The 24,803-nt window shown below is 43.9% G+C and overlaps 1 protein-coding gene across 1 annotated transcript in view; it reads left to right on the top strand.

The window, feature by feature from the left end:
- Positions 1 to 23,604, top strand: part of LOC138286450 (N-acyl-aromatic-L-amino acid amidohydrolase (carboxylate-forming)-like) — a 71,183-nt gene extending 47,579 nt beyond the window's left edge. Inside the window, exons 5-8 of the mRNA XM_069226722.1 lie at positions 633 to 732; positions 6,660 to 6,767; positions 17,913 to 18,022; positions 23,225 to 23,604. Coding sequence (XP_069082823.1) covers positions 633 to 732; positions 6,660 to 6,767; positions 17,913 to 18,022; positions 23,225 to 23,422 — 516 coding nt within the window. The 3' untranslated portion in view covers positions 23,423 to 23,604. The remainder of the gene's footprint in view (positions 1 to 632; positions 733 to 6,659; positions 6,768 to 17,912; positions 18,023 to 23,224) is intronic.
- Positions 23,605 to 24,803: the final 1,199 nt, after the last annotated feature.

Here is a 24,803-nt window from a genome sequence, read left to right as displayed (position 1 = left end):
ATGCGGTTTTATTTTTGGCGCAAACCAGTTACTTTGTGTAACAACCATGTTTCCATTGTTTCTATGGAGTACGACTCTTATTATTTAAAAAAATCATATCTTGACTTGTGTATGTTGGATTTTTGTTGTTTTGGTGTTGTTTGATTTAGATAAATATTGCCTATTTATCTAAACTGCTGTGGTCTCTATTTTGTAGTGTTTTTACTGTATTACTGTGTGTTTTGGTACAAATACTTTACACATTGTCTTTGAGATAAGCCTGACTGCTTGTGCCAAGCTACCAAGGGGGTGAGCAGGGGTTATCTTAAGTGTTTATTTCTATTGCCCTGAATAGAGTGAGGGTCCCTGCTTGCACAGAGTGCAAACTCACTGCCAACCAGAGACCCCATTTCTAACAGCAAAATTTGGGTATTTTGATGGTGTAATTTTAATTTCGCCCAAGACGGATATTGTGTATGAAACAATATGTACCAGCTAATTATTTACAAGACATACCGCAGTCACTGGGGCATATAAATATCCCTTAGATGAAACTAGCCATTCATGTGCCCATCACTGTCCTTTTGGGTGACATTCAGCTCTTCATAAACATAATATTCTGTTTCGGCCATCTCTTCTTAACCCCTCTGCAGATTCACAGTGTGGACAGCTCAAGTCCCTGCCATGTCATCATTGCACGCGAAATGACGAGAGAACCCTGTTCTTTGATGACTCTTGGGAAACATGCAGTTGGTAAGAAAATCTTTCCTGCCTTGCACGGTCTCAGGAGTGATTAATCGTAGTGGAACAAGTTTAAAGTCATGGTTTCAGATCAGTAGTGACAATTCATTACTATTACAGGGTTTTTGAAAAATGATTGGATTACTGAATGTGCGAGTACATCAGATAAGCAAAACCCCTTTCAGTTGGAGAGCCTAGAGGACAAGAACCCCTCCAGGATATTTTTGTAAAAATGCAGTCAAGTGGTACATTGTGAATAGCATAATTATCAATGTAGAAGTAAAACATGGTAAACATCAGTTCAGTAGCAAACATTCATTCGCAGTGAGCAAATTGACACCTTAGAAAGAGAACACTTTTTTATTATTGTGGGATATTAAAGTTCAAACATAGGATCTTCCTTTTAATGACTCCCGGATCTCAGTGGGAAGATAACTAACTTTGACTTGTAAGGACCTATCTTTTGGACAGACTTTTGTAAGTCTAGATCTGCTCAACAAAAGGAAAACAGAAAGTTTGGAAGAAAAAGGTTTCGCTTCATTTGACTGTCTTTTCACACATGGCCAGTGCTACACATAAACAGATAAGCCTTCATTATAAAGTTTTGTCCTGATCTCCCTCCAAGCCATCACCTCTTGCACCCCTGCTCCAGCTCACTTAAGGTGACTTTATTTTGCCTTGAGCTTCAGCATATCTTAGCACATTTTTGAAGTGGTGTGCTTGCAGCTGACATGCCCTGGTGGATGTCTTTCCCCACTGCCACACTGCATCTCAGGGCTAAGGGGAACCCTATGAGGCAGAAGGGAAATAATGACCTATAGCCCAAAGTCCTGTCCATTTTGAGTACGGGCTTCCGGCAGAATGGAAGAGGGGCCAGGTGAATGTAGACTTTGTCTCAGGCATGTTTACTCACCTTCCAAGGAAAAGTTTTATTTTTCCCACCTATCTTTCACACAAGTTCTGTAATCCTTGGTGTAGTGTATGAACTTGCAGAAAAAAACAAGGTGACAATGCTTCTGTAGGAATTACCGGAAAGAACGTGTCTGGGTGTTCTTTGCCCCGTAACTGGAGGCGTGACTAGAATCCAGAGATAGTCTAATAAAAAGATGCCAGACTTTCTCAAGCACTGCTATCTCACAGGTTAACGAACCTTTGGCAAATTCTTCACTTTTTGGGAAAGTAAACTTCATATTTTCACAATTCCAGTGGTAAGTTTACCGCTCCTAGAATCTGGTTTGTTCTTTCTGAAGTCTTCAGGGTATTTTCTGTAAATTCATTCATGGGTAGCCCTTCTTTGGACAATAATCTTCTGGCCGACTTGACGTCATGTAAGATAGGCCTGGAGAAACACTGGCTTTTCTGTGGCCTGAACCTCTCTACCCTTATGGTGTTTGGGACAGCCGAGCTCTCTAAATTCCTGGGCCACAAATGTGATACAGGAGCCCCATGTCTTCTCAAATTGTGTCTCTTTGCACTCTAGGGAGGTGATGAGTTATTCCATGCACAAGATGGCTCACTGTCTTTGTAGCCAAGCAGTGTATTTTGGGGCAGTTTCTGTTCCCCAATGGTTGCTTACTGACGCACAGAGCAAGTGTTATTGCCCAATATTTCCTGGATCGCAGGGGTATGTTTGTTGGGGAGGCCTCCAAGGATGTGTGCAGGGAACATGAGTATGTCTGTAGTGAAGATCGAGTTAACATTAGTTAGATCTTCCTGCCAGTATTGTTTTAGTTTGCGGCAGCGCCACAGCAGGTAAGTCAGGGTGCCGTCCCCCTTCAGTTTCACCAGTAAGGGGACAATTTTCTGTGGTTACACTGAGGGATGCAGATGGGGTATAGTACAGTGTAGTTTTTAACATTTCTTCTTTGACAGCAGCATTGATTGCAGAAGTGCAGGATCTGTAAAATATGCTGGCCAAATCTTGCTCTGAGAGGATGCGCTGCAATTCTGCCTCCCTCCTATTTTGTGCTGGGGATTTCCTGGTGTGCATTATGGACCTGAGCAATGTATAAATGTCACATAGCATGTGCTTATTGTTTTTGTTCATAATAACCCATTTTTCAAAGGTTGTATGTTGTATTCTGGTGGGAGGCTTAATGGAAGGTTGGGTTACCTAGGGTTTAATTTATAAGTATCTCAGTCTCTCTCCTTCTCAGGGATTACAAAGTCAGCCTTTAGTTGTTTGAAATGTTGGATTCATTCAGCATTGTAGAACTCCTGCATTCTTGCAGTTCGCTTTCTGCTACTCTTGAGTAGGTATTTCCTGCGAAGGCAGTGGAGAAGTCCAAGCTGCCTATTATGGGAGCCAGTGGGGAGGACATGGTTGAGAGGCGTCTTGTGTTGCACTGTATACGGGAAAGGAATGAATGTCATGGTCAGCATTTTTTGCCCAGCAAAGAGACAGCTCAGATGTGTCTGCCCCCTGTATGTTGATCTGTGAGGCACCATTGTTTCTGCGAGAGAGTCCTGTTCCATTTCACAGTATAACTGATTTGGCCTGCTAGGTAGTAGTACATGAGGTTAGACATACCAAGCCTCTCTCCTCTATTGGGAGGTAGGCAGGCGAGCCTCTTTGTTATTCATGGCTTTTTACCCTCTCATATGAAATTCTTCACTCATTTCTGGAGTTTGTCATCTGTGGGAGAGGTTGCAATGTTACAGTTTGCATCACTTACAGGATTTTAGGCAGAAGTGTTATTTTAATCGCTACCAACATGCCCAACCAGGACAGTCTGCCCAGTGGCCACGACTGCAAGCCCCTTTTTGTGGCTATTAGTAATTTAGAATAGCTTTGGGTAGGCGTCCAATCGGTAGTAGAGCAGATCTTAACTTCTAGTTACTGCTCTTGGTATTTGGCTCATGTGAATGGAAAGAGTGTCTGCAGAAAAAACCCTGAGTGGCTTATGGGGTGGTGAGGCTCGGTACCTGTGCTTTCTGGGTATTTATTTTGAAGCCGGACACCTGGCTAAATACTTCAGGGTTGCTCAGCAGGACAGGAATAGTACTGAGGCATTGACATTGCCTCTAATACATTGTCAGCACTGAGTTTGTGTTCATGGGTGCCAATTTTTATCCCTGTGATTAGGGAACTGAATTTAATGACTTTGGCCTGTGACTCTATGTAACAGGCAAAGAGGAGTGGAGACTGTGGAGAAACCTGCCCTTCCACACTTCAAACGGTTCTGATGTTACTCCATTCACTGACTCTAGCAGTAGAGTGGGAGTAGCTGCAGAGCACCCACTTTTAGAATTTTGGGCGAGGCCTAGCATAGCGAATATTCCCTTTAAAAAAGGGCCAGTGGACATGGTCAAACACCTTCATGGCGTCTATTGAAAGTAGGGGAGATTTATTCCTAGTGCAAGTGACATTATAAAGGATGCACTGTATTAGCATATTGTTGTCACTGCAGACTCTTGCTAGATTGAAACCAGTTTGATCTGGGTCTCCCAACCAGTACATGTATGGACTAAGCTGACGTGCCAGTATCACTGTAAATACTTTGGTATCTATATTCAGAAAAGATGTGGGCCTGTAGGATGTTTACTTTGTGGAATCTTACTTGGCTTGGGGATCAGATTAATTGTGTCAGTCAAGGAACTAGTGGAAGCAAAGTTGTAATACAGACTGATTAAAACTGGTGCAATGAAAGGGCAGAAGGTCTTGTAAAAGTGGGACGTTCAACCATCTGGGCCAGTGCCTTTATTAACTTGCATTTTAGCTGTTCTAACCTGCTGCTCAGTTAGGACTGGTGTTTGGATTGGGGATGGAAGCTAAGTAGGATTGTTCGCTCACCTTGGGTAGTGAATTGGCAGAGTTGAGGTCACTGTAACACTGGTGAAAGCTTTGAGCTATGTCCTCATCTGAACATAGTTGCTTACTCGTGGTGTTGGTGGTTTAATCAACATTACCTTTATGAATATTGTCTCTCAGTTTACAAGCAGTCAGTTCCCTGGCTGTGTTTCTCCCCATATAGACCAGAATGGAGCATCCTCGGCATCGAAACCAGCAGTGCGTCAAACGAAAAAGCTTCCTAGTGGTGAAACTCCAGCACAGCTGAGCCAGGTGACAAAATGTCATGCCACTAAACTTCCCCACACTGAAGCACAGCTGCACTCCCGTGGGCATCGGATGTTGAGCCCAGAGCAGGAGAGAGAGAAGCAGCCATCCTCTAGCTGCCACCTCCAGGAGGCTTTATCCAGCAGTGGGAGAATGCTTAGGAGCAGAGAACTCCAACAAAGTGTGTTGAGATTCCTCCCATGGTGTAGTCATAATTTTTTTGGTTTCCACTGTTTGTCACTGCAGGTTTTACCTGGCGTTGACGGATAGTGGAAACTGGCCATGACTTTGCCCACTATAAGTAGAGCAGGCTAACATATGGCCAGACTCCAACAGCCCTTAACTTTCAGTCTGTGAGAGGTGTATAAAGGCAGCTGACACGGAGTAGTCTTAGCTGTCTACATACTCAAGTTCTGCCTGACTGTAAATGAGGCAGGTGGAACCTCACTTTGGCAGAGAGGATACTCCATTTCCATTGCGACAGAGTGCCCTATTCACCAAAGTCTAAATCAGGCCCATAATCTGCTAAATGTTACACCTACAGAAGGTTTATGGGTCCATCATTCGAACACTTTCACCCTTGTAATCTACCTTTCTATTGTAGAAGGTAGCTTTCTTAGTAGCCATAACTTCGGTCAGATGTGTCAGCAAATTAAAAGCACTCAATTTTAAAGAGCCATTCATTCACGTGCACAAGAACAGGTGGTTGTTAGAACTAATCCAAAGTTCTGCCCAAGCTAGTTTCACCTTCCCACCTCAATCAGACTATTGAGCTGCCTATTTTCTTCCCACAAACCGATTTGGTACTGGAAAGGGCATTACATACTTTGGATTTCAAGCAGATGCTTATGTGCGCTGTTGGCTGAACTATCTTCTTCTGTAAAACTAACCAACTATTGTAGCTCTTGCTAAATCTCACAAAGGTTACCCCATTACCAAGGCCAGCATTGCACGGTGGATTGTCAAATGTATACAAACTTGCTGGCAAAGCTAAACATTGAAATGTATTTCTTAAGTAACATTCCATTAGTAGACATCTGTGAGGAAGCTACTTGGTTAATGCCGCACACCTTCACAAGGCCCTACTGTGTGGCTATACTATCACATTACACGCTATGGTTGCCCAAAGTGTTTTGTGCACATTGTTCCAAACATCCGCATCATCTGCTGGATAGCCACTGCTTAGGAGGAACCTGCTTTACAATTGAGGCAGAGCATGTGTATCTACAACAACATATGTTATAAATGGAAAATGTTACTTACTGTGTAAGCATTTTTCGTAGCGTTTGGTGTTGCTGAATCACATGTGCCCACCCTCCACCCCAGAAACTGGCAGTGAAAACGCATGTTTACCCTTCTCACACTTTACTTCTTTAACAACTTACAGCACATGGAACATCACCTCTCACCCACTGAGTGGAAAACTATCTAGGATTGAGTTGCTGTGAATGCAAATTATGGTGTAAGGGAGGAGGCATAGCACCCCATATTGTCTTAAAATCTCTTCAAAGAAAAGCAGGTTGTAATGTTCCACCCCAGCCTTGATGGTAGGAGATTTCAGAGCACGTGAATCTATAGCACTACACACTACAACAGATGCTTACAAGATAATTAACATTTTCCTCTCATGCCTTTTGGATTTCTTTGCGGGAGGGCTTCTTTGAGCTGAGATAGCTACTTCTGAAGAGTCACAACCTTAGTTTTTGCTATTAGTCTGTTTACGATAGGAGTGCTAGCATTAACAGCTGCTGCTTGTTCCTTGAAACATGGTGAAAATGCGTAAGAGCGGGGAGTTGGGGTGGTGGTGAATGAATGCTGAACAATTTCTGCAGTTGTTTTTCTTACAACATCTCTTACTGTTTGTGTTCTGTTTCATGAATAGTGTTGGAAGTGGGACCTCAGCCACACGGTGTGGTAAAAGCGGACATCCTCAATCGCATGAGGGCCTTGGTGAAATGCAGCTTGGACTTCATTGATCTCTACAACCAGGGTAATGTATGGCATTCCCCTGCAGATACATTTGCAGCTTTACATGAACGTTCGACCTGTGACATTACGTACTAAATCTCATTTACTAAAATTAAAGACGTTGCTCGAAACATTGGTATTTGTCCACCAGTCCAGGGATGCTGCCCTTTTAATGTAATCTAAACATAATGTGAAGCAGTGTGGTCTCCATCAGGGATGGTTCTCCATAGAAATAGTAAATTTCAGTTTGCATGATTTCTGTTATATCATATAACAAGGAGGTGTGTAATTTGAATGAAAGTTGGTGGAGTTACTCATTGACATCTACAGAACTGAAAGCTTTTTGCCATTGTCCATGGCAAGGAGGAAATGAAAACTCAACAGTTGTTATTTATCTTTACCCTTGTTTCGTTCTTCACTTTATGGCAGAGTAGAAAATTTGCCTTGGATTCTCATTTTCTGAATTTACAAGCAATCCTCTTCAAAATCATTTTGCAGTACATCTTTAGTGAACTATGTTCAATAGTGCTTAATTACTTCAACACTAATTATCTGTGGATCTTTTTCAGATGCACTTTGGCTAGCTAATAAATGCCCCTTAAAAGAAACTATGCATGATATACTGCTAGTGATGTCAGCGGCCCGATATCAGTTCCACAATAGCACAGAGACCACAGTGAAAAGGAGTGTGACTTACAGCATTCTCCATAAATGAAGGTTGTGGTAGACTGAGACAGCACATGGCTATGAGTGACAAATGAGTGACTTTTTAAGTAACACAAGTAACCCTGGAGAAAGACAGACTTTCTTTTTTACATAGTTTAGCCACCATCAGACAGGAGACAAAGAAGTTTAAAACAGAAAAATACAAAGCAGCAGGCCTTTTCCATCTAGGCACTAAGGATCAAGAACACAATTCCTATATCAATAAATACCACCCCAATGCTGCTCCAATTTAGGAGCGAGTTGAAGACTTACCTCTTTACAGAACAGTACATCACAATGCAGTAACAATCCAATAACCAGCTACCTCCCCAATCACTATCTGACTCTAGGCTTGCCTTTGACCCTGTACAGTGGTCCACTGCCTGCTTGGCTAGATTATCGCAATACAATTGCCACATTCATTTATACGTGCATTCATACTATGTCAGAGAGGAGCAGAAGTTCCAGGATCTAGGAAAGCATCAAAGACCAGCCTGTCTTTTTAAACTTTCTTTGTTGACTTTGTCCTTCTGAGTATTTCTCAGATTGCTGCAAGGTGTCATTCTTTGATGTTCAGTTTTGTTGTTTACAACTATGCGCAAGTGTCTGGTTGTATCAGATAGGACTTTGAACTAGCTGGTCCTCCTGTGACCTTTGGCCACCCACTTACTCAGCTTGGCCGAGGGAAAGGAGACCTGTGAGCAACACGGTGCACATATAAAGTGTCTGTCCATATGGCTGCACAATTGGTAAGTGATCAGCACTGATAAGGCTATTCCTTGTTCTGTGTCTGCTTGTCATGCTTGCTAGTTCCAAGCTTTCCCATCTTTTTGTCTTCAAGCTGGTAAGTGCATGCCACCTTTTCTGTTTTACATTAGGTAGCTTCAGCAATATCTCGAGAAATTAATTTGTAACTAATATTGACAAACTAATTTTTAACAACATGGCCAAATCCACTTAATTTGTAAGGCCCTATTGACATCCCAAATATCCAGCATTGCAGCTACTGCCTCTCCTCTTGCATCAAAGTACATTGTACCTGCTGGTCACCCCATTCTCACCTAATTATCCAATAGTTCTCAACTCCAAAAATATGTCCATGAAATCAAAAACCAGATCAAAATACTCCATCAAGATGATTGAATCTGGAAACAGTACCTCAGAGATTGTATGTTCACTAGAACTTACAATGAATGCCTCATACATCACATGATAACTGCGCACCCTGAGACTTTCATTGCAGACAAGTATCACAGCATAATGCTCTTGTGCTATAAATATTGGCTGTTGTTCTTTTCCAACGAAGTGAATATTTGGTTGGCCACTTTCTGTAACTTTTGTCAAAGTCATAAAAATACTACTACATCCTATAGAAATAAATACAGCCCTTTATGATAATGGTAAAATTATGATTCTGTCAAATTACATTAAAATGTGCATACTCACAACTTTTCTTTCCTCTCTAAATAACCAAGAGGAAATGATTGAACAGCTAATCAAATCCATATTGACCTACGGGCTACAGATAAGTTGAATAAACATCTTAATTTGCACCAGTCTGTTTCTCAAATCAGCATCTCATAGAGCCTCTTACAAACAAATTCTGATCTCCAAACAGAGACCTCACTTACTGTTTAACAGATCAGAAAGACTTTTTCCTCTCCGTCCTGGTACCTCACCAGGTAATCCTATAAAGGGGCCGTATCATGACAAGCCTGAGACTATCCCCCATGCCAGTCAACAGCATCTGTTTTACACTGGACTGGTTCCCTAAACATCAAAATCCATACACCATAAATAATTCCACATTACACTATTGGAAAGATCTAGGAAACCCAAAGTAAACAGCAGCAACATCGGTCACAACAACCTTGCCATCCTCAATACTATTGGAGATCCACTCTTAATAACTGAGTACAAGCACATCAAGTGCAATCTCATGGATTGCAGATCCTCTGCCCCTAAGATCACAGACACGTAACTCAACTCTTCATCCAAACCCATAATTGACTCCCTACTCCCTCCAGTCTGTTGCATTCTATGCAAGAACCGACCTGATACGACAAGGTAGTCTGTTGTACATATATGGAAGGAGATCTCGTTCTGCTGCTTTATCAGAAGTCACTATTTTTCTTTCAAAGGCATTGCACACTAGCTTGAGCGTTATATATTGATGTCCAGGTAAGGACATACCATAAGGGAAGCGTATTGAGCTTATGATCTGATCCTCTCGTCAGAAAGCAGTCTCTTAACGGAGATTTTAGCATTAACTTGAATTAAAAAGTGCAGTGTTGCCGATCAATTGAAATAATTTCTGACAACCTAACCAAGCTCTGAATCACACATACATCAGGAATCACATCACTGATCTCATCCTTTCGGAACAAAATATTATACAAATCCTTAAATATTTTCCAGGTCAGATCACCTACTTCCATTTACAATGATCTCTAATCCAAGTCCAGCCAACCATCCTAAATCAAAAAACACCCAAACCCTAAATATATTAACCAAGAAGCTTTCAAAGACATGGTTGTTTTATTGCATATCACCAAGTCTCTTAGGGAAACTCCTGTTATATTCACCTTAAACACAATATGACTTGCATTCAGATGCAGTTATACCTTTCATCACTACATTGATGTCGTAAAAAAGCTTTCACAGTGTAAATAGATGTTTTTTAATATTTTCGTAAAATGGGGCAAAGAAGATTTACTGTCAGTGGAAGAGAGCAGCAATAGAAAATCACCTGTCCCCAAAGGTGAACCATGTAGCTCTGGGGATAAAAACAGAAGCATCCAAGTAGACCTTAATGGTATTGAGAATTTGTGGCAAGTAAATTTAGAGACACTGAAATCAGGGGAGCTTCAATAGGTAGAATGTGACCATTGTCTTAAAGATGACCCTGTGCCTTACAGGTAACCAATGCAACTGCATTAAAATAGGGGCAAGATGAGCTGACCTAGGCACACTAACTATTAAATGAGCTGCTGCATTTGTCTCTGCTGCAGTTTTCAACATTTTCTCAGGGGCATCAATATAAATTATAGACTGTTTCCTTTTGCTATTCTTTACAGTACTCTTTGCATCTTGGATCTGGCCCCTGTATGTCTTTGCCTTTAATAAATAAAAAATGCTGAGGTCTGAATAATATATTTTCCGTCATTGCCAGTCAAGTTATTGTATTTATGGCTTAGACATAGTCAGGTCTACAGCAAACTATAGATTATTTTTACTGGGGAATTGATTCTTCTGTTAATGAATAGCACTGTCTCATACCTCTTGTAGAGATTGATTGAGAGTGGTTACATTGGCACTGGGATCATACTATGTCTGTCCCTGATTATTTATATGAAGTTATGGATTATATTTATGATAATAATTAATTTGGAAGGGCTGTGTTTCCAGCCTCATGTTAATAAAAAATACCCTATGCTTGGTGAATTTAAAAAGGCAGGGAGGATTATGTAAAAGGATATGGGTAAATGATCAGTCCATATCAGCGGAGTAGCCTCACAACTCCATGAAAATCTGAGAAATTGGGATCCAAAAACTGTCCCCTGCAGTGGGTGGGTTATTTGAATAAAGGCTGCAGGATAAATATTTCAAAGTAGTCTTTGAAATGTTACATTGCCCTTCCAAGAGATTGTCCAACCACAGATCTAAGTCTTCTCACAAGGTAACATTATTCCTATGTAGGAAGTAAGTTTGAGTTTGTTCAGCCTGTAGAGGAAGGTTAAATATTGAGGCATGTGGAGGGTAATAAATTATGATTTACAAGCTAAACAGTCAGAAGTGGGATTGGAGGATATTACTTCATCTCTGATCTCTGTGTCTTTTTTCAAAATGTTTGTGTTTGATTTTAAAATTGGTAGGGACTTATTTAATTTAAAAAAGTGGTTCTGAATCAGGTCACAACTTTGTTTCCATTAGAAACAGCATGTCTAGGTGGTAATTCTCAAAAAGACTGTGTACATGGTTGTGGTTTAGGTCTGATTGCTTTGTTTTTTAGAAGGGTGGTAGTATTATGGTCCATGTTGAATTTTAAAAAGTTTCCATTAGCCAGCATGTAGAGAATGAAAGCATCACATGTTGGGTGGCTCTAGCTGAGTATTTTAGCAAGACCTTTTCTAGGTAACAGGTTGGTAGATCAGGTGAAGAGCTTCTTGTAGCTTGGTAAATTGCATGATTCATAAGGGCAGATTGGCTTGCCTTTGGTGTGTCTTTAGCACGCCGTGGGTATGACCGTTGCGTGTGTCCATGACAATTATGAGTAGGCTGCTAAAATAAGAATAGCTTGTGTCTAGACTGCTAACTGCTAGATCTACAGAAGGCTAAATAAGTGACACAGGAGTGGAAATAGGAAAACAAACTGAGCAGATGTTTAGGGGTATGAAGCTAAAGGTATTTTGAAAATAAACGACAATTGATTTTAATAGGTTGATTTTAATACAAGTAATTTAATCCGATTTAAAAAGTAAGCAGAGTAGGATTCAACATTTTAATAAGTGCTGAAATGGCAAAACTAACAATTAAGCGCTGAGAGAAGTTCCTTAAAATACAAAAAGCAGTTTATAATCCAAGACAGATAAACACTTTAAAATGAATAACACAGTCTGTCACTGCAGCTGAAATTGTCATCTGTTAAAACCGCAGCCGCATTTAATTAGGCTGCTGAACAAACGAAAAAATGGTGTCTAGACTACCGATCAATAGATCCAGAAAAGCTGAAGCTAGAAGGTGTAGTAATGAAAATAGAAAAAGAAAGATTGAATGAAAGGTATAGGGGTCCAAAACCTAAAAGGAATTTACAGAACCAGTGACAAATGACTTTTATAGCAGCTTAAAACCAAGCTAAAAGGCAGATAAAGTGAGGTGCAATATTTTATATAGTGGCCAACAGCAAAGCGGTAAGATAACAGCAAGGAGCACTAACTACCCTGTACGAAATTAGAGATATTTATTTGCAAATCAAATTTGAAGACGATTTACACACTCGGGCCCTCATCCTGACCTTGGCGGGCGGCGGAGGCCGCCCGCCAAAGTCCCGCCGTCAGGTTACCGTTCCGCGTCGAAAGACCGCGGCGGTAATTCTGACATTCACGCTGGGCTGGCGGGCGGCCGCCTTCAGGCCGCCCGCCAGCCCAGCGGGAAAGAGGCTTCCACGATGAAGCCGGCTCGGAATCGAGCCGGCGGAGTGGAAGCTGTGCGACGGGTGCAGTTGCACCCGTCGCGTATTTCACTGTCTGCGCAGCAGACAGTGAAATACATTTAGGGGCCCTCTTACGGGGTCCCCTGCAGTGCCCATGCCAGTGGCATGGGCACTGCAGGGGCCCCCAGGGGCCCCGCGACCCCCCCTACCGCCATCCGGTTCCCAGCGGGCGGACCGCCGGGAACTGGATGGCGGTAGGGGGGGTCGGAATCCCCTCGGCGGCGCAGCAAGCTGCGCCGCCTTGGAGGATTCCAAGGGGCAGCGGAAAACCGGCGGGAGACCGCCGGTTTTCCTGCACTGACCGCGGCCAAAGCGCCGCGGTCAGAATGCCCTGCGGGGCACCGCCGGTCTGTCGGCGGTGCTCCCGCCGACCCTGGCCCCGGCGGTCTAAGACCGCCGGGGTTAGTATCACCCCCTCACTGTCAATTTAAGATTTCAGTACAGTAACACATTGTAGACAGGCCTACCCAAGTCTCAGCTTGCTCCACTAAAATCAGGGCTGCACTATGCAGCTTGGCTTATTTCCAGAAAAACACAATTCGACCACATTTTCCCACTCCTAACACCACTGAAATATCTGCCATTAGAAGCAAGAAGCACATACAAGATAACGCTCTGCACACGGACCACCTAACATACTCCGCAGGCAAATTGAACATATGTGGAGGATACAAGGACATCAGAGGTAAGACATCTCTGCCTCAACATTCCAAAGTGCAAGGAAAGACCTACCCCAACACACTCCTTCTCCAACAAGGCCCCAAAATATGGAACCTTTTCTCAACTAGACTGCTTGGGCCCCTTCTTTGAAGTTATGTGATAGAGACTTCTAGTTGCAGATTCATTACCTTAGAATTTTCCTCCAGGTGTCAGACTGGATCTGGAGATTTTTTCTTCCAGCAATACCCTTGCGCGTCGGTCGACTCCGCGGGTGTTGTTGCCGTTGTAGTCGCTGTGATGACGTCGGGAGTAGTACATAGACGCCGCCTCAGCGTAGTGACGTCAGATCTTTTCTTTCCGCGCCACGTGCTGATCCAGAGAGAGCTATCCTGGTTGTTTTTTGACAACTTCGACTCTTTTGAATCAGCCATGCCTCCATCACTCAGCCATAATCTGGAGGATCATTTGGCAATTCTCCGCCAGGAAGTTGCGCTCTCTTGGCCATGGGAGCCATAGAGGGGGTCCCTTGCGCCAGAAGTAAGTCATGGTTGTTATTCCTGCTACTTTCTGGTGCCCAAAAAAGACAAGGGCTTAAGTCCTATCCTAGACCTTCGACACCTCAGTCTCTTCCGCAAGAAGGAGAAATTCAAAGTGCTCACCCACCTCAGGTCCTGTCTGCCTTGGACCCAGGAGACTGGATGGTAGAGTTGGACTTGCAGGACGCTTATTTTCAGATTTCCAACCTGTTTGCCCACAGACGTTACCTACGATTCGGGGTAGGTCACGAGCACTTTCGATTTACTGTGCTCCCCTTTGGCCTTACCAGCGCCCCTCTGGTGTTCTCGTAAGTGATGGCGGTGGTTGCAGCTCATCTACTCAGGTTGGGGATTTCAGTCTTCCCCTACCTCGACGATTGGCTGTTGAAGACGGACTCGCCCTAGGAAGTCGTCTTCCACCTTCAGACTATGGTGAACCTCCTGCACATGCTGGGGTTCACTATAAACGTGCTGAAGTCACACCTGACTCTCTCTCAGACGCTCCCTTTCATTGGAGCTGTTCTGGACACAGTGCAGGTTTGGGCCTGTCCTCCCGAAAAGTGAGTCCAAGATATTCAGGTTATGGTTCCGATCTTTCAGCCTCTGTCTTGGGTTTCGGTAAGACTGACTTTGAGGCTGCTGGGCCTCACGGCTTCCTGCATCCTGCTAGTGACACATGCCAGATGGCATATGCGGGCTCTGCAGTGGGATTTGAAGTTCCAGTGGGCGCAGCATCAGGGACATCTCTCCGACATGGTCCAGATCTCGGAGGGGACTGTGAAAGACCTGCAGTGGTGGCTTTCGAATCCGCACTGGGTCAACAGCAGATCCCTCTCCCGTCCCCTGCCAGATCTATCCATAGTGATGGATGCATCACTTCTGGGATGGGGCGGCCACATGAGAGAGGCGGAGATCAGAGGCCTCTGGTCTTCGGCGGAGTCTGGGCTTCATATCAATCTTCTGGAGCTCCGGGCAATCAGGCTTGCATTGAAATCATTTCTTCCCTTTCTCAAAGGGAAAGTAGTGCAAGTGTTCACGGACAACACTACAGACGTGGTACTGCAACAAACAGGATAGAGTAGGGTCTAAATCCATTCATAGGCGGACCAGTCTAGACTACTTTGATCCTAAAAAAAACTGTTGATTGATCAATTCAAGTTGGCTCCCTTGTATTTACGTTCTTGAGTTCAAGATTGAGAGCCAAGCACGATATTGCAGAATGTACTCCTATGCTTACACTGAGCATCTCTGGCTAAAGATGTGGGGATGTTGTACTTTCAGCCTCTTGTCCATTTTGAAATATATTTTCATCACTCTCAATCAGTTAGATAGATATTGACTGATTCAGGCGCCCTGATCAGTACTCTCTCTTCATTGATTGGTTGGGTAAGGTACTCACTGTTTCCCATCATGCACCATTCTCCACTGGTTAGCAGGGTAAGAGACAAACACTTTCTAACATGCATCCCCCTTCACATTTCTGACCCAAAAGTAAGAGGTTATATATGCAATTGTGGATAGCCAATGTAGGGATCTGTTATCACACTCCTTGGATTGGTTAAACCTGTAATCATAGGTTCTTTTTATATCACATTTTATTGGGGTGCTTTATAAAGCAGCATTTCGTGAGCAGCGTTTGGTAGTAGAACTGCTCTTCAATCCCAGGGCCATCCCAACCACAGGGTCTTGAATTTTGGTTATTTGCATATTCCTAGCTCCATCTGAGGTGACTTCAAGACATACACATATTTTCTTCTTCACTAAGGTGTTTCAGGGTTCTGAGTGGATGTCTGGTTCAATATCCAAAACACCTGGAGACTAAGCCAAAAATCAAGACAGGTGATCTTTTAACTATAGTATGTTGACAGCATACAGGGGTGTAACTCGAGGTTACACTTATAGTAGTTTAGGATGAACAATCTTTTTGCTAATTTAGGGCAAGATGTTCAAAACTTTTTGCACGTCGCAAACAGCGACTTTCGCTGTTTATGATGTGCAAAAAGCACATCGCGATGCCCAATCCCCGTTTTGCAAGTCGGTAACCCGGTTACCGACTCGCAAAACGGGACTGCAAGTCGCAATTAGGAAGGGGTGTTCCCCTTCCTAATTGCGAGTCGCAGCGCGATGCTGTATTGTTTTGTGACCGCGGTCGCAAAGCAATCGCAGTTACCACCAGTGTCACACTGGTGGTAACCCATTAGCAAAAGGGAAGGGGTCCCCAGGTATCCCCTTCCCCTTTGTGAATGGCATGACATTTTTTTTTTCCACTGCCTGCTCTGAAAAAGTGAAACGAAAAAGTTTTTCATTTTTTAGTTTTGTAATGCATCTCGTTTTCCTTTAAGGAAAACGGGCTGCATTACAAAAAAAAAAAAAAAACTGCTTTATTTAAAAGCAGTCACAGACATGGTGGTCGGCTGTCTCCAGCAGGCCACCATCCCTGTGAGTGCCGCCACTCGCAAGGGGATCGCAAATTGCGACCCACCTCATTAATATTAATGAGGTGGGCCTTTGCGACCCCCTTGCGAGTCGCAGATGGTGTCAGGGACACCACCCTACATTCTGGATTGCGACTCGCAATTTGCGAATCGCAATCCAGATTTTTACTACATCTAGGGCCAGATGTAGTCAAATCCGATTTTGCGAATCGGAAGCAGAAAGGTGTCTCAATAATATTAATTAGGTGGGTCGCATTTTGCGACCCCATTGAGATTCCCTGCACTCACAGGGCTAGTGGCCTGCTGGAGACAGCAGACCTCCATGTCTGTGACTGCTTTTTAAATAAAGCAGTTTTTTTTTTTGTATTGCAGCCCGTTTTCCTTACGAGTTGCAATACAAAAAAATAACGAAACCATTTGGTTTCGGTTTTTCAGAGTAGGCAGTGGTCCATTGGATCACTGCCTGCTCTGAAAAAACATTAATTGCGACATTCACAAAGGTGAAGGGGTCCCATAGGGACCCCTTCCCTTTTGCAAATGGGTTACCACCAGTGTGACACTGGTGGTAACTGCGAATTGCTTTGCGACCGCGTTCGCAGTCACAAAGCAATTCTGCATCGCGGTGCGAGTCGCAAGTAGGAAGGGAACACCCCTTCCTATTTGCGAGTCGCATTCCCATTTTGCGAGTTGGTACCGACTCGCAAAATGTGAATATGCATTGCGATGCGCGTTTTGCATGGCGCAAACTGCGATTTTTGCAGTTTGCGCCATGCAAAACGCTTCCTACATCTGGCCCCTGACCCCTTAGTTCCTACGATAGCTCATAATACCATGCAGTATGTAGGACGTTTGTAAAGTTGTCATAAACTCTTAAGAGGTGTTGTGTCACTTAACTACCTGATAATAGGCAAGATAAACAAAGTTGTCTTTATTCTTTAAAAAGAAGAGACAACAGACTAATATATGTAACTACCAGAAAACAAAACAGGTGTTCAGCAGTTTCCTGGATGCAAGATAGTGAACTGCGATTCTCAGTCTGTCAGTAGACAATATAGATGATCAGCACCACAACGAGACTGCTCCTCCACAGACACGATTCTCCTTGAATCACTGCACCTGTATGCAAGTATGAAGACCTGATTATGAAGCTTGCGCGTGGCGTGTCGGGGGTGGTTACTTATGAGACATAAAAGCATTTTGTACATACATAACTTTGGATATTATCCTGGTACAGACGAGTAATCGACGAAGGTAGTAAGAAATTTATATTATAAAGGCAATGGCATAAAAACCAGCTGGGACAAGTGCTTTGAGCCGGGGACTTGAACAGAAATGGCAGTCCAAGGTAACACTGGTAACACTGTGGATCTAGCGCCTTAACCTGAGTAGGTTGACTATTTAAGAGGACAAGACCGCCATTTTGCTTCTTTCGAAAAGTAGAGTCTTTTTCTTTTGTATGCTTCATTTAAGTCAAGTCCATTGAACACATCGCCCGGGTCATCCAGCTGGAGGTCATTTGATTGAGGCTCATCAGCCTTTTGTCGAGTGTGCCTCTGCGTCTCCCTCACCCACCCTTGCTATGCATCTACCTCACCACCTTGTCCCATTCTCCACGACAGGCGCAGAGTTCCCCGCTTTTGGAATGGAAGCGTACGAAGTGCTGGAAAGGGTGGACTACCCTCGGGATGCTGCTGGACACCTGCTGGCGGTCATACACCCCAAACTGCAGGTCAGTAGGACCTTGTTTACATTGGATTTCATTGTAAGATTTCACAAGGCGGAAACCTGGCCAGATTGGCTAGTGGAACGCTGTGCAGCAATGAGAAGAAACATACATGCAACCTAAAACAACATAAAGCACAAGAACTTCAAAATAACTAAGCAGCTGTAACGACGAACTTAAACACTTATAACAAATATGTTTAAAAAAGAAAAGTATTCTGCTCTTGTGAGAAAATCAGGGGAGTGGGAGAAACCCTTAAAGAAGATGGAAGGGACTACAACAACCTAAGGCAAATGTCTGAAAACTGTGATTCTGAGCACAATACCTGGCCATTTGAAGCAGAATCTGTCTCTGTGAGGTATTTGTATCTATGGGTAATTGAAAATTACAAACTAATGTTTGGGGGCAGTATGTTTCCTAAAAAAGAAAACTGCTATTTTAAAGGCAAACGTCCCCAAGATGTCTTTAGCAAACCTGACAACCGTTCGGCTGCGACCTAAAAATTGGTAGTCAATAGGAGGGCAGAAGAGCAGAGCAGGGAGCAGTGAGCAGAGAGAGCAGGTGACCAAGCAGAAGAAGCAAAACAGAGCACAGGACTCCGATGTCAGAGATCAGACACGGCAAAGAGTATGGGGTAGGGGAGGAAAGGGGGCAGGCGAGAGACAGGAAAAGAGAAAGATTATGCAAGTGCAGGGGTGGAAGAGTCAGCAAAGAGGGAAGAGACTGGGAGTGACTGAGAAAGCAGGGACATATAAGGGAGATCAGGGCATAGAAAGAGAGAAAGGACCCAGCAGCAAGAGCAGGCACAGAGGAGAGAGGGATAGGCACAAAAGAGAGATCAGAGCATAGAGGAGGGAGAGAAAAGATACAGGAGCAGAGGAGAGAAGAGAGGGCAGGGAATAGGAAGAGAGTTCAAATCATAGAATTGAGAGACAAGACACAAGCAGAAACGGAGGAGAGACGACAGTAACAAAGAATGGAGAGTAGGAACACAGAAGGGAGAACCCAAGGGATTGAGGGGAAAGAGGAGGGGTAGATGGGAATGTGCAGGACTGTGGAAAATGTGCAGTAACTATCTTTTCGTTCGTTGTTTATTCATTTCAAGAACGTAAGATAATGTGCAGTCACAAATTGTCAATTTCAGTATAAACTATTGTTTTCATGTACGACCGTATGATCAGTTTGCGCTGTTTTTTTTAAAGCTGCCACACAGATCTATTTATTCCACGTGCAGTTGTTTATTTTCAAGTGGAGCTCGCACTCCTGCTGCCAGGCCTGTGTCTATTAGATGTATAGCTGAAGCCTGCGCTGCCTGTGACTCTTTTGTCCCTGTGGATTGTGTTTGAGGAAAGCTTGGATGAATCCTGTGTGTTGTACCTTTTTGTTAAGGAGGCTTGCGGTGCTGGGGATCCTGCACTGCTGCTCCCCCTCTGTACCTGCTCTGCGTGTGATGGAAGCTTGCACTGATGGCGAATCTGTTCCACCTGCATGTTACATGAGAGACACAAGCACTATAACTGCCTGTGCAATACTGTTCTGTGTTCTGGGGATCCTGCACTGCTGCTCCCCCTGCTGTGCTTGCTCTGCATGTGATGGAAGCTTGCACTGATGGCGAGTCTGTTGCACCTGCATGTTACATGAGAGACACATGCAGTATAACTGCCTGTACTTTACTGTTCTGTATTCTGGAGGACCTTGCATTGCTGTCCCCTTATGTACCTGTTCTGTGTGTAAATGAAGCTTCACTGACTTAAACTATCTGTTACATGAGAGATGCATGCACAGTAACTACCCGTACTATACTGTTCTGGGGACCTTGCAGTGCTGTTCCTCTGCTGTACCTGTTGTGTGTGTGATGGAAGCTTGCATTGATGGTGAATCTGTTGCACCTGTATGTTACATGAGAGAGAGATGTATGCTCTATAATTGCTTGTAGTACACTGTTCTGGGCATCCTGCACTGCTGCTCCCCCTGCTGTGCCTGCTCTGTGTGGGATGGAAGCTTGCACTGCTAGTGAGTCTGTTTCCCCTGTATATTACATGTGAGATGTATGCACTATAACTGCCCGTACTACACTGTTCTGTGGTGTAAGGACCCTGCACCTCTGCTCCCCCTGCTATACCTGCTCTGCGTGTGATGGAAGCTTGCACTGACGGCGAATCTCTTGCACCTGCATGTTACATGAGAGACATAGGCACTATAACTGCCTGTACTATACTATTCTGTGTTCTGGGGGACCTTGCACAGCTGTCTCCCTGCTGTGCCTGCTCTGTGTGGGATGGAAGCTTGGACTGCTAGTGAATCTGTTGCCCCTGTATATTACATGTGAGATGTATGCACTATAACTGCCCGTACTACACTGTTCTGTGCTTGGAGGACCTTGCACTGCTGTCTCCCTGCTGTACCCATTCTGTGTATGATGGAAGCTTTCACTGGTGGCGAATCTGTGGCATCTGTATGTTACATGAGAGACGCAAGCACTATAACTGCATCTACTACAGTTTTCTGTGTTCTGGGGACTCTACCCCGCTGTTCCCATTGCTGTGCTGGCTCTGTGTGTGATGGAAGCTTGCACTGCTAGTGAGTCTGTTGCACCTGTATGTTACATGAGAAACGCATGCACTGTAACTGCCCGTACTACAATGTTCTGTGTTCTGGGCCACCTTGCACTGCTGCTGCCTGTGCTGTACCTGTTCTGTGTGTGAATGAAGCTTGCACTGATGTTGACTCTCTTACATCTGTAGGTTACATGAGAGACGCATGCACTATAACTGCCCGTACTACACTGTTCTGTGTTCTATGGTTCCTGCACTGTTGCTCCCCCTGCTGTACCTGCCGTGTGTGATGGAAGCTTGCACTGATGGCGAGTCTGTTGCACCTACGTGTTACATGAGAGACACGTGCACTATAACTGCCTGTACTTTACTGTTCTGTGTTCTGGAGGACCTCACACTGCTGTCCCCCGATGTACCTGTTCTGTGTGTGAATGAAGCTTCACTGGCCTAAACTATCTGTTACATGAGAGATGCATGCACAGTAACTACCCGTACTATACTGTTCTGGGGACCTTGCACTGCTGTTCCTCTGCTGTACCTGTTGCGTGTGTGATGAAAGCTTGCATTGATGGTGAATCTGTTGCACCTGTATGTTACATGAGAGAGAGATGTATGCTCTATAATTGCTTGTAGTACACTGTTCTGGGCATCCTGCACTGCGCCTCCCCCTGCTGTACCTGCTGCGTGTGTGATGAAAGCTTGCACTAATGGTTAATCTGCTGAACCTGTATGTTATATGAGAGACACATGTACAGTAATTACCCGTACTACACTGTTCTGCGTTCTGGGGACCTTGCAGTGCTGTTCCTTTGCTGTACCTGTTGTGTGTGTGATGGAAGCTTGCATTGATGGTCAATCTGTGGCACCTGTATGTTACACCAGATATGTATGCATTATAATTGCCTGTACTACTCTGTTCTGTGTTCTGGGGGACCTTGCACTGCTGTTAGCCCCCACCCCCGCTGTACCTGTTCTGTGGTTGAATGAAGCATGCAGTGATAGTAAATCTGTTTCATCTGTATGCTACATGTGAGAAGTATGCGCTATAACTATCTGTACTGCACTTTTCTCGGTTTGGAGGATCTTGCACAGCAGCTCCCCTTTCTGCACCTACTCTGTGTGCGATGGAAGCTTGCACTTTGGTGAATCTCTTGCACCTGTATATTACATGAGAGACGCAAGCACTATTACTGCCTGTACTACATTGTTCTGTGTTCTGGGGACCCTGCCCCGCTGCTCCCATTGCTGTGCCTGCTCTATGTGTGATGGAAGCTTGCACTTTGGCGAATCTCTTGCACCTGTATGTTACATGAGAGACACAAACACTATAACTGCATGTACTACAATGTTCTGTGTTCTGGGGACCCTCCACTGCTGGACCCCCTGCTGTGCCTTCTCTGTGTGTGATGGAAGCTTGCACTGCTAGTGAGTCTGTTGTACCTGTATTTTACATGAGAGACGCACATAAGAACTGCCTGTACTACACTGTTCCATGTACTGGGGACCATGCAGTACTGACTTCGTCCCGCTGTACATATTCTCTGTGTGAATGAAGCTTGCACTGATGTTGACTCTCTCACACCTCTAGGTTACATGAGAGACGCATGCACTATAACTGCTCGTACTACACTGTTCTGTGTTCTGGGGGACCTTGTCCTGCTGCTGCTAGTGTGTCAGTGATACTTGTATTAATGTTATTAGAGTTGCATTAGTTTTGTGTGGCTGGGAAACGCGCGCACTTCTGCCTACATTTGCGCTGCATCAAGGTCAGGCCTTTTTTCTGAGTGTATGAGGAGCTTGCATTGTACGTACCCATATTGTACCTTTGTTCTGTAATTTGGGAGAGTTTAAACTTTTCAGTGTTGTACTTGGTGCGTGTGTGTGCACAGGTGTGCATGTGCACAAGAGGGAGCAGGCACTACAGCTACCTGTTCTTTCCCTACTCTGTTTGTGTTTGAAGTGGTCATTTTCACTGCTAATGCTGATATGTCTGTTGTGAGTGTGGGAGGGGAGCTTTCTATGTTGCTGACATTGCTGCTTTTGTTTTGTGTGTGTTTTTGTACTGATGCTACCTGTGTTATTCCTGCCCTTGGAGGAGGGACATTTTCAGTTCTGCTGCCTGTGCTGTAAGTTTTCTTTGTTTGTGAGTGAAGCATGCACACTTGGTACCTCTGCGTACTTCTTGTTTGTAGGCTGCTGCTGTCTGTGCAGTACGTGCTCTGTTGGTATGAGGGGAAACTGCAGTACTGCTGCCTGCACTGTGGCCATGGTCTTATTAGGAGGATTACATATACTGTACCTGTTCTAGCCTATTGCGGGAAGTTTGCATGCTTTTTGTGCAGCTTGTGTTGTATGTAATTTGTAAGAGAAGTGTGTGTTCCTAACGCCCGCACTGTGCCTGAGTACATAAGGGTTGTCAGTGGTGGTTCTGCACATGTTGCATTGGTTTGTGTGTCTGGTGGAGCATGTACTGCAGATTTCTATTTTGTAGTTCACCTGTTTTTAAATGAAAAACCTTTCTTCAAAAACCAAGAAAGCTTTGTGTATTTGACCTATGAGACCACAACCAGCAAGACCTGAGAGTAAGATCTGTCTTGAGTACTAATTTATTTTAAACAATCTCACATTTAAACTCTCCTTTCTCCACTTTTAGGATAAGGATTATCTTCCTGTGAACCCAGGGGATCCTCTTTTTCAGATGCTGAATGGACATGAGGTATTGTATGATGGAGATGTGACTATGTACCCTGCATTTATCAATGAAGCTGCTTACTATGAGAAGAAGGTCGCGTTCATTAAGATGAAGAGAGTCGGTTATTCCGTCCCTGCCATCCGGCTGAATCATGAATGAGTCTTCACACAAGATGACCAGTCATATTTCCCTATGTACTCTGCTATCCGCCAAGGAACTTCTCTTCACTCTGACCAGTTTCATTGATTGAGTAGTACGAAGAGATTATGCTCATTAATCCAAGGAACAAAAGGTCTGTCCAAGAATTCTTCCCCCAATAAAGTTGAATATTGTCAAATGTAGTCATCTTAGTGAAATCTCACTGTACTGAACGGGCAAGGTGTTACCTGAAAATAATACAGGTATTGAATTCTGAAAAGGAGTTCTTGAGGAATATGCGACATAGGCCATCTTTTGATACAGTGCACATTTATTCTAGAATGTTTTGTAAATTCTTACTGAGGGATGATCATCTGCTCTACTCAAGTCTATTAATATGTCCTTAGTATGGACTAGGAAACTGCCCTGTTCCTCAGTGGGGCTGACAGGACATTAGGTTATCCTATGCCAACATGTAAAATGTCCTTATCAGGTACTAGGATATAGAGGGAATCTTCTTACTTTCTTCACATATGTCAAAAAGCATGCATAGAATATGGTTATGAGGTAAGATTTGATCTTTATGTACAAAAGTGTATCCAGTATCATCAGGATCTAAATATTAGATGTCAGATAAATCGACAAGTGTGTGTCAAAGAGTCTTTGACTGTTGGACTGACTGTCACCTGATCTCCAATAAACAAGTGTCTAAAGGAGCTTTAACAAGTGAGGGGATCAAGGGAGATCTTGACACTGACAACAGCAGTCTTATTGAAAGATGGAGCAGACGGAGGTCTGATCACTGTCTTCACATGAATAAAGGATCCTTATTGAGTGTGATGGATATCTGATCACTCTGCAGTAGTTTATCTAGGGTCATTAATGAGAGTTAGGAATGAGGAGTTCCTTTCACCCTATACAGGTGCATCACAAAACCCTACTGAGAACTAGGACCAAAGAAAAACCAGCTAACTATGCATCAAATAAACTTCTCAGGCACTATGACAGGACACAAATCTGATCAGTGCTTCCAGGACTCTCGAAGATGCTGGGAGGTCATGCAACTCCATATATGCCCATCAAGAGGCCACTTTAAGCACTAGAATTAGGAGGATATATTTTCTCCCTTACCTAGTGTTAGCAAGAGCTGGCTGCATGGGTAACTCTGATCACAGTGTTCAATTCCAAGCAATGCCCTAAAAGAAGATGGGACTGATTCCTTGCACAAGTGTATAATATGTCTTACAAGTGAGTAAGACACTGTGGGAGACTAAGCACATGGTCAGACGCTTTATATAACTCAGTGATGGTATGGAACTGAGAGAAATATGATTATGCTGTTGTACAAATCTGTGAAAAGGCCCCAACTACTGGGAACTCTGACTACCCTTCTCACGTCTTA

This window comes from Pleurodeles waltl, chromosome 3_2, assembly GCF_031143425.1.
Source record: "Pleurodeles waltl isolate 20211129_DDA chromosome 3_2, aPleWal1.hap1.20221129, whole genome shotgun sequence".
In the NCBI taxonomy this organism is placed as follows: domain Eukaryota; kingdom Metazoa; phylum Chordata; class Amphibia; order Caudata; family Salamandridae; genus Pleurodeles; species Pleurodeles waltl.
The sequence above is the reverse complement of the archived record's forward strand: the minus strand, read 5'-3'. Positions and strand labels throughout refer to the sequence as shown.